This window comes from Limulus polyphemus, unplaced genomic scaffold (genome assembly GCF_000517525.1).
Source record: "Limulus polyphemus unplaced genomic scaffold, Limulus_polyphemus-2.1.2 Scaffold3491, whole genome shotgun sequence".
NCBI classification, from domain to species: domain Eukaryota; kingdom Metazoa; phylum Arthropoda; class Merostomata; order Xiphosura; family Limulidae; genus Limulus; species Limulus polyphemus.
Window position 1 is genome coordinate 53989 of NW_013669101.1, and position 10955 is coordinate 64943.

General features: G+C 31.0%; 1 protein-coding gene across 1 annotated transcript in view; it reads right to left on the bottom strand.

Annotated features, from left to right (window-relative positions):
* The window catches only part of LOC106469446, a 38975-nt gene extending 28222 nt beyond the window's left edge, over positions 1 to 10753 (bottom strand). The window contains exons 1-4 of the mRNA XM_022397964.1: positions 10656 to 10753; positions 8823 to 9465; positions 7061 to 7088; positions 6037 to 6278 (exon numbers count right to left, since the gene is read on the bottom strand). Of these exons, the coding sequence (XP_022253672.1) occupies positions 6037 to 6247 (211 nt within the window). The 5' untranslated portion in view covers positions 6248 to 6278; positions 7061 to 7088; positions 8823 to 9465; positions 10656 to 10753. The remainder of the gene's footprint in view (positions 1 to 6036; positions 6279 to 7060; positions 7089 to 8822; positions 9466 to 10655) is intronic.
* Positions 10754 to 10955: the final 202 nt, after the last annotated feature.

Consider the following 10955-nt stretch of genomic DNA (forward strand, 5'->3'; position numbering starts at 1 on the left):
ATTGGTTATCAGTAAAATTAAGACAATATATTGTTTATCAAGTAAAATTAAGACAATATATTGTTTATCAGTAAAATTAAGACAATATATTGTTTATCAGTAAAATTAAGACAATATATTGTTTATCAGTAAAATTAAGACAACATATTGTTTATCAGTAAAATTAAGACAATATATTGTTTATCAGTAAAATTAAGACAACATATTGTTTATCAGTAAAATTAAGACAACATATTTCTAGTTACGTAACACATGCTATCTACTTATGTAACACAAGCTATCTAGTTACATAACACAAGCTATCTACTTATGTAACACCCGCTATCTAGTTATGTAACACATGCTATCTAGTTACGTAACACGGAGAAGAAAGAGTGTATAAACAATTTAGTCCTTCATATTTTATGTTAGCGTTCCTTATTCATACAAGTCCTAGACGATTGTGACAGATTTGTAACAATTTACTATCTAAAAACTTAAGTTTTAATTACTTGTGGTCAGCAAGACATAAATATTTCAAAATCAGACAATTTTTTTTCCAGAAAAGTATTAAAAAACGACAAATGCAAGCCTGTGTAATTAAAATCACGAGTGTAACTGTATATACGTAACTGCAAGCAGAGTTCTTTAGTGTTATAACGTACCAGGTGGTCTCTTCTTGGCTCATTCCTTTAATAAAGTAATCTTTCTCTGGTGCTGTTATCGTAAGAGAAAAGGGATGTCCCGTAGCAGCTTCAGCATTGGTGACTTCTATAACTTTATTCATGTCAATCACTGCTTGCGGTACTGTGTCGGGCTGGAATAAAGTAATACCTTATATCTAAATCAACAAACTTTAGTTAACAGAAAGTTTTCTGTATTTCAGGAGTCTAAAAAAGGTTACTTTGTAAAACAAAATATTTGAAAAATCACGATACTTGTACTACATGATTGCAATAAATATCAATTAAATTATTTTAATGTTTCAAGTTTTTTATCACTTTCTAGCACCAATTGTCAACTCTTAAGTTACTGGTTACTATTTTATATAACATTCAAGTTACAATATGGATTGTAGAAGAAAATAACAGAACAAAACAACACGCATATTATAATATAAAAAATGTATGCAAATACAATTCATATGTAAATAAAGATAATGATAAACTGTAGGAGTAATTTAGGCCTAATAATTTAGGCCTAATAGATGAATATCTCTCCCTCTCAATCAGGACATTTGTTAAAACCAGAATACAGATATAAACCACACGACAGCATGTCTTTGAGAAATCTGTAAAATATCTGGCCTTAACTTACAAACATTTTGATTGTGGTTTATTGTCTACTTATAAATACAATAACAACACAAACATACACTCTTCAATACATCCAGTTCTATGTTACGTTACATCTGGACATCTATATTATTGTTAATATAAAACTATATCGCAGTGCTTAAACTCAGTTTGTTCAATCTAAATCAACTCCTTTTATTTATATTTCTACTCAATTCTGAGGAGAACAATTTGACAAGATTAAGTTCCGATAATTACCTTGAGAGACATCTGGTCACTTTTTAATTTCTTAGGGAATAAAAGGTACCGGATCTCTTTTGGTGTGTAGGAAAGGAATTTGGGGTTTAGAAGATAATAATTTAAGTGTTATTGAATAAAGATGGAGAGAAGTAATGTCGTTAACTGTTTCAGTCAAATAAATATCAATTCATAATACAACTAAAATTAATTACGGCATTTCTGAATTTAGATTAAATAAACAACAACATTTAAAACACATTCCAGATCTCAGTGCAAGAAAGTTATGTGAGGAAAAGAAAAGTATAATAAGTATAATATACCTTTGGTAGCAAAACAATGACACGATGGAGATCATTATTTTTTGAACTTATAATGATAATTACACGATTGAGGTAATTGTTTTTTGAACTTATAATGACAATTACACGATTGAGGTAATTGTTTTTTGAACTTATAATGACAATTACACGATTGAGGTCATTGTTTTTTGAACTTATAATGATAATTACACGATTGAGGTCATTATTTTTTGAACTTATAATGATAATTACATGATGGAGATCATTATTTTTTTGAACTTATAATGATAATTACACGATTGAGGTAATTGTTTTTTGAACTTATAATGACAATTACACGATTGAGGTCATTGTTTTTTGAACTAATAATGACAATTACATGATTGAGGTCATTGTGTTTTGAACTTATTAACAATAACTACACGATTGAGGTCATTGTTTTTTGAACTTATAATGACAATTACATGATTGAGGTCATTGTTTTTTGAACTTATAATGACAATTACATGATTGAGGTCATTGTTTTTTGAACTTATAATAATAATTACATGATTGAGATAATTATTCTTTCAACTTATAATGACAATTACATGATTGAGGTCATTGTTTTTTGAACTTATAATGACAATTACATGATTGAGGTCATTATTTTTTGAACATATAATGATAATTACACGATTGAGGTCATTGTTTTTTGAACTTATTAACGATAACTACAAGATTGAGGTCATTGTTTTTTGAACTTATTAATGATAATAGAAACAATTAATAGAATGACTACAAAACAACTAACCTTACGATATAAACAAAAATACTACAAGGGTTTTTGCTGTGTACAAATCAGAAAAGTTAAGATAAAGCACAGAAAGAATAAACGCTCATACAATTTAGATTAAACCGTTGAAAATGTTACACTTACATGTTCATCTACAGAAAATGTCAGCTCTCCATCATCATACAGAACAAACCAGCGGCGCTGCCATCGCTACCAAGAAACAATCAAACAACACGTTTATTATTCTTATAATGAAATTACAGACAATATTCTAACACAAGTGTTATTTCTGTAAATTTATTGTACATGGAAAGACAATCTGTTGAAAATACTTTTCCTGCATGGCTTTCTTTGTGCTTGGTATTCAGCTGCTTGACATAATTGTACGTTTCAGGAATTTTCCAATAGAAAATTTAATTAAATAAGCAGTTTTATTTTTCAGCTTTTGATACAGATACCTGCTTTTATTTTTGTGAATTCAAAGTTTAACTTAAACAAGTACATTTCAAGTTAAAACATTACAGATCATGCTAATTTATGACAAACTTTACGAGATAAATTATTTTAGAAGGACATTCTATTCACATTTTTTATGTCTTTTTTGACGGCAGTACCACTTTGTTGCACTTAACGTTTCATCGTTTTTTTAACTTTCAAGTTGGGTTAAGATGAAACAAATTACTTTTGATGGTTTGCCAACACTTCCAACGAAACTAGGCTTGAAAATGAATCAAGAAAGAATAGGCATGGATATTTGACACTTAAAATTTAAGCTTAAATGTGTAGGTGGGGCAACATGGCAATTAACTGCATGTTTGGCAAGAAAAGCCACATGATACTATACTTCCTACACACGTGACTGCACAATGCCACAATTTCTTTTGCTTTTTCAATTTACTCAAAGAATTTTCAGTTCCAGTTCTACAGCTTCCTGTGAAAGCTTAGACAAACCCTTATAATCATCCAACGACCGAGGGATGAAAATATTACTAAGAGCTTTTCTCTGCCAAGAAAACAAGTTTTCAAATTCCCTTCAATAAATTATTTTATTATCACGTGCAGTTCTCAAGATAAACCAGTTTTATTAAAATCATCCAAAATTAATGAAGCTACAGAGGGGATATTACGCTGATTCTAGTTCAGAATTCTAATAACCACAAATTCTGTCTCGAAGATGTTACGAAATCCTTGGCTGTAGTTATTCAAAGTTTGAGTATTCTGCTAACAACAAGTTCAAATGCAAATTATAACCAAGTCCTACACCACCATATGAGGTCAGGTTTTGTCTAAAGTTTGAGTATTCTGCTAACAACAAGTTCAAATGCAAATTATAACCAAGTCCTACACCATATGAGGTCAGGTCAGGTCAGTTTTGCCTGACAGTACGAACCATACCAGATTTGCCAATGTATGTTAATCAAGTTTTCTTTTAGAAAAAGGCTTACTTTCATTTTGTTTCAGTATGATGAAGCAAATAAAAACACTTAGAAGCTAAACCAAGAAAAGTTACTGCTTATTTCCATTGTCGACACACTATATTATATTTCACACAATATTTTACACAATATTTCACACTATATTTTACACAATATTTCACACTATGTTTTACAAAATATTTCCCACTAGATTTCACACAATATTTTACAAAATATTTCACACTAGATTTCACACAATATTTTACACTATATTCCACACAATATTTTACACAATATTTCAAACTATATTTTACACAATATTTCACACTATATTCCACACAATATTTTACACTATATTCCACACAATATTTTACACTATGTTCCACACAATATTTTACACTATGTTCCACACAATATTTTACACTATGTTCCACACAATATTTTACACTATATTTCACATTAGAAATGAATAATTAAGACAATACAATTGTCTTATTAATAGGATTTTACACAGAAGAAAATGTAATGTCACAAATCTAGATTCACCCTACAAATACTGATACCAAAAACACACACAAAAACAATTTTTCATTTGGGATGGGCTGAGTATGAATAAGTTATAATGTTTCTAAGAATTGCCTTGAGAGAAAATTTGAAATCCCCCACTTGAAGTTCTGGACTTCACAATGCTGACTCTAAGTAGGCTAGAGATAACAACTTACCCAGAATTCTTACGTTTCAAGTACTCACTGTTAAATAATAGCTTTACAAAATAGAATAACATCAGAGCAATGACTAGCATATATTCTAAAAACAAATAAACTCCTCTAACCAATTGTATTTGAAGGGGAAATATTTTTCTTTGTCGGTATATAAAAAAAACAACAATGAAAGAATCAACCAATTGAATAAGTTCTTTTTTCCTTTTACATTTGATCTTATTTATTTGGGTATCTTAACAATAGCCTATAAATTATACCACATGCCACTTTAACATGTGATAAGGAAATGACCTCTTTTGAACATCACACACACACGTATCAGAGGGTCAGAATTCTTATATTAATATTCAAATAAGTTATTCAACATCTGTATGTAATGGCTACATTATCCTTCAAAATAAACACTTCCTAACCATAACTAAATATTATTATAATACATTAAAACTTTACAATAAGATAATTATATCTGTTCAGTGACATCGGTTACAATCACTGGATATTTCTATCAGATGTTTCTGTGTGTGTAGGGCACGTGGAAGACTTTTACGGATTTATTTTAAGAATAAAAATGTCAGTAGCCATTCTATAAATTTTCCCTTATAGTTATGAATTAAACAATATATTGTCTTAATTTTACTGATAAACAATATGTTGTCTTAATTTTACTGATAAACAATATATTGTCTTAATTTTACTTGATAAACAATATATTGTCTTAATTTTACTTGATAAACTACCAAGTGTTACATAAGTAGATAGCTTGTGTTACGTAACTAGATAGCTTGTGTTACATAAGTAGATAGCATGTGTTACGAGTCAATTAATGAGAACACTACACACTTATACTTGTTTACAAAGTTACTTCTTACACACCTTGGTTGTTAGAGAGTCAATGATGGAGAACAGTAGACACTTATACTTGTTTACAAAGTTACTTCTAACACACCTTGGTTGTTAGAGAGTCAATGATGGAGAACAGTACACACTTATACTTGTTTATAAAGCTACTTCTTACACACCTTGGTTGTCAGAGAGTCAATGATGGAGAACAGTACACACTTATACTTGTTTACAAAGCTACTTCTTACACACCTTGGTTGTTAGAGAGTCGTTGATGAAGAACAGTACACACTTATACTTGTTTACAAAGCTACTTCTTACACACCTTGGTTGTTAGAGAGTCAATGATGGAGAACAGTACACACTTATACTTGTTTATAAAGCTACTTCTTACACACCTTGGTTGTCAGAGAGTCAATGATGGAGAACAGTACACACTTATACTTGTTTATAAAGTTACGTCTTACACACCTTGGTTGTTAGAGAGTCGTTGATGAAGAACAGGTGAGAAATCTTCCTGCTTTAACTTTGTTAAAGACTCAAAGGCTCTACTTTTTGGTACATCAGACATCAGAAGGTACAGAGGGTTGCTGTGACAGTTTGCTTCTCCTGTTCCATTACAAGGTTGTTCCGTGTCCACTTGGCTACTATCCCTTGATAGTGTCACACCATTCTGCCACATACTTCCTTCTGCAGTATCGTCATATTCAGATCTATCCAACAGAGGTAGTACGAAATAAATACCTCTAGTAGAAACAATGACTTATTTTATTCCTCATGTCACTAAACGTTGTCCACCCCCCAGTGAAGAAGTGAAACGAATTAGCAGTTTTGTTTTAATGATAAGTTCTATTATACTTATAGCTGTTCATAATCACAAGTAACTTTTCATTAGTGATGATGTACCTTATAAACACTGTATCATCATCCAGCATGTGTTTACATATACCAATAAGATGTAATATTTATAAACACCACATCATCATTCTGAACGAGGCTAAGAAAACATACACTGTTTCCATATACGAATAACGTGTAAAATAAAACTACTAGATGGCTTTAATCAGATTTTGGGAGATAAAGAAAAGAGCATTGTTATCTACAGGAAACTGTATGTTTCAGCACAGAGCAAGCCTGAAGGCAAGGCAATCGAGGTAGCTACCTAGGGCTCAGCAGTGGGTAGGCATATCTCACTAACTACTATATCATATACTAAACATCCACAAAGAAAACAACAAAGACACCCACTATTAGTGGCTTATTTAATAAAATATCACTTTCAGGTTTCTGAACAAACAAGTTAGTATATATATCATTCAAATTTCAATATTTTGACTTTATATTTTACATAAATCATGTATTTGACAAGATGTTGCACATACACATAAATATCAGATATATTTACAAAATTCCAGTTTTGTTTACACTTTCAGAAATGGACTTTCAATTCACTAAGTTAAAAACAACAACATAAAATGATAAAAAAAATACTTACTTGTTTTTTATTGTAGTTTTTATTCTCTCTGTATTCCCTGAATCAAAGTCTTAAAAATTGAAACAAAGTTCTTAGTTATCGATAAAGCAAATATTTAAAACAGAAAATAAAATTATTTTAATAATATATATAACAGTCCGGATATTTAAAACAAGGATTATAATTCTTTTAATGTTATATATATAACAGTCCAAATCTTTTAAAACAAGAATTATAATTATTTTAATGTTATAACCATAGTCCAGATTTTTACAAACAGAGGCTGCAGTTATTTTGCTAGTCTATGTAGTAGTTCACATCTTAAAAACAATAATTTCAATTATTTTAATGTTCTATCTATTAGTCCAGGCTTTCAAAACAGATATTTAGATTATTTGTCTGTTCTCTATATAGTAATTCAAATCTATGAAAGAGATTACCATTATTACAGTAGAAACTCGACATTAAGGGCACCCTTCCGACCGTGTCCAAATGACCTCTATAGCAAGGTGCCCTTAATATCAAAAGTGAGCCACACAAAGATGGATTCCATATTGACCACACTAAGTTTCTGAATTTTAAGGCCCCCCATTTTGTTTGGTGTATATACTGAAAGCCATGTTTGTTACATGTATGTAAGCAGTTTTTGTGTATACTGTAAAAATGTTAAAGAAATGGAACAAAGAAATATACGTTTTTAAATTTATTTCTATTCCATAGGTATGTAAAAATGTTATTATACATTTGTACATCACACACATTAGATCATTAATACAAATACGTGTATAACAAACTTATAATCTTATTTTTTACGTCACTTGTTATGTGTTTAATTTGTTAAAATGTCTTTAATATATGATTGTTTGTCGCATTTACACTGGTGGTGTTACAATTGACCCTCGTGACAGGGTCTAAAATGTGGAATTTATCAGCTCAAGTAACCTACAGTGTTTACTACAATAATTCCCCAGAGTAATAAGATTGCACTTTGAATCTGTGAAAACGTTTATTACAGTATATGGTTCGGGGTCGATCCAATAAACATCGCAAATGTTTGAATATTAGTTATCCTTATGGGATGTTTGGAATTTAGAGGTATACCATAAAGGCCTACAAAGATATATGTGCACATAGTTATAATATCCTATTTCTCTTTCAGTAAACTTATTCATCAACCAATTGATACTCTTTATTTATAAATGCTTCAAATTTAGTTATTTTTATTACGACATAGAAGAATAAATAAAAAATACTTCAAAAAACAAAGATTTTGAGTACTTACAGTGTTATAAGTATTAGTAAAGTTATTTAATAAAATTTTGTAAACAACTCTTTTAAACGGTTATGACGTGTACTTTAACCTGCCTGCAGCAAAAGGGTTAACTGTCCGTTTTATCAAGTGTCCGTACAGAGAACAAGACTAAAGACACTGCTTTTAATCCAGAATATCGAGGTGTCCATTAATACAAGATTTATTTTGTTTACAAATAGTAGAAAAAAGACTGAAAAGGTCTGCCCTTAATGGTGTGATGCCCATTAATCAGGGTTCTACTGTATTAGTCCAGATTTTAAAAGCAAAGATAATAATTATTTGACTGTTCTGCATTGTTGCCTAGATATTTAAAATGGAGATATTACAATTATTTCACTGCTCTATACAGTAGTCCAGACGTTTAAAACAAGGATTAAAATTCTTTGATTGTTGTGTACTGTAATAAATTTGGCATTCTCCCATGAATCCCAGTACATTAAACTAGAAAATTCAGTAACATGACGTTCTCACCTTGTCTGGCCGTTAATACAGATGTCTGGTTCTGGTTTAGTAGGTTTTTGTAGCTCACAAGTTTTCCCACAGATGGACAAACATAGTTTGGTTTTTTCAAAACATCGGACCTCCTTCCATGTTGTAAAACCTTCTCCTTGTTGTTTGCACTTTGGGACTGTGTCACCTGACATGTTTCTGACTGTGACGGTAACGGACAGTTTGAGGAACTCTGATCTGCAAGGTTTGGTTGTGATCTAACAGATTTCTCCAATGATGTTCGTGAGCAACTAAGAACCTTGGCTGGTGGTGTGACAGGTTGGAAAGAGTCTGTTAGTGGAGACTTTGTCTGCTTTATTAAGGATGTTTGAGATAATTGAACAGGGACAACAGTTTTAACTGAAGGACCTTTACTTAGTAGCTGTGTAAGAGGGGTAACTGTCAGTTTTTGTGACTGAGTAAATTGCTTTGTGTGTGACAAAGCAGGAGAAGGTGTTTTAGAGTGTGCTGACTGGTGAGTATTGTGTGGCTGTGAAACATTATTAGTAGACACTGCACGACTGTGACCAGGTTGGCCACCAGGTGTGGCAGGGCTGGCATTTTTGGTGGGAAAGCTCTTAAGACAATTGTGAGTTGATATGGTTGTCAAGGCTCGGCTGGATTGCTGAAAAAAAAATTGGACACATTCCTGTAAATTTTTGCAGGTATTTACAATCTTCTCTAGATATATCACATCCTATATATATATATCTCTTATAAATATCCAAATGTTACATTTGTATGTGTTGTCTCACATATACAATATGTGCTTGAATGAAAACAAATACAATATGATATTCTAATATATATTACAATAATTAATATTAAATATTTAAGTGAAAATAGACTCGAAAAACAGTTTTTTTTCACTTGTTGGCTTTTTCATTTAAATATTTAATATTAATTATTACGATATAATAAAATCACTATTTCATGGTTTCCTAACAGAATTTAACAAATAAATGTAAGTCTGTGACAGACTTCATAAGATTTGGTGTTTGTATCTATCATAACGTAGTATGGTGATCACTCTTATGGTAGAAAGATTCATAAATGACAGAGACAGCTTGTACTGTTAGATAGTTCAATGGTAGAGCATTGGCCTAGTTAGCTAGAGGTCCAAGGTTCATATCCCAGATCCAAGACTCGTTTCAGTACCAGTCTCTTTTCACTTATTGACTTTTTCACTTAAATATTTAATATTAATTATTATGAGGTAATAATATTACTCTTTCATGGCTTCTTAACAGTATTTGAATGTGTTTTACCCCAGCATCGAGACAGTATAAAAACAAAACACACACAGGTTTGTTGTATTTCTAAGATATTATTAATTTATGTATGTCTACACCCAAAGGAAATATTCTATATCATGGATTAATTTTAAACAAAGAAGTTAACTCATTATTAAAACAAGGCTAAGACATCTCTGTTTTAGGGTAGTATACTGGTTTGTATAAAATCAATGTATATATACCAGGGTTCAGGGTTATCCATCTACTAAACAGTCATAGATTTTATAGGTTATAACGATGGCTATATCTACGTAAAACTGATCCAGGTTCCTCCTTAGTGAATAGAATCAGATTTTTAAAGTAGTACTGGTGGTTTCTTAAACTTAAATATGGGACAATATTTTTCAATGATTCTGACAAACCTGATAGAGTTATGTAGGATTTAGGAAAGAACCAATTCGTGTCAAAATAAATGTCTTAATCACTGTAAGGGCTTTACTGTTGATCCCCCACCAACAACAACTGTTCAGTTTACTTTAACAAGTATTGTACTCTGATAGAAAAATCAAAATGTGAATACCTGAGATGCTAATGATGTTTCAACTGAACTGGATACGGGAGGAAAACGTTTACTTTTTCCTCGCACAGTGCTCCTCGCAATGGTGGAGAGTACATTAAACCAGCTGTTTCAAACACAAAATGGATGGAAGTTTAGTATTTTGTTTAGAAACACTTGCTACCTAGTTATGTAACACTTGCTATCTAGTTATGTAACACAGTGCTCCTGGCAATGGTGGAGAGTACATTAAACCAGCTGTTCCAAACACAAAATGGATGGAAGTTTAGTACTTTGTTTAGAAACACTTGCTATCTACTTATG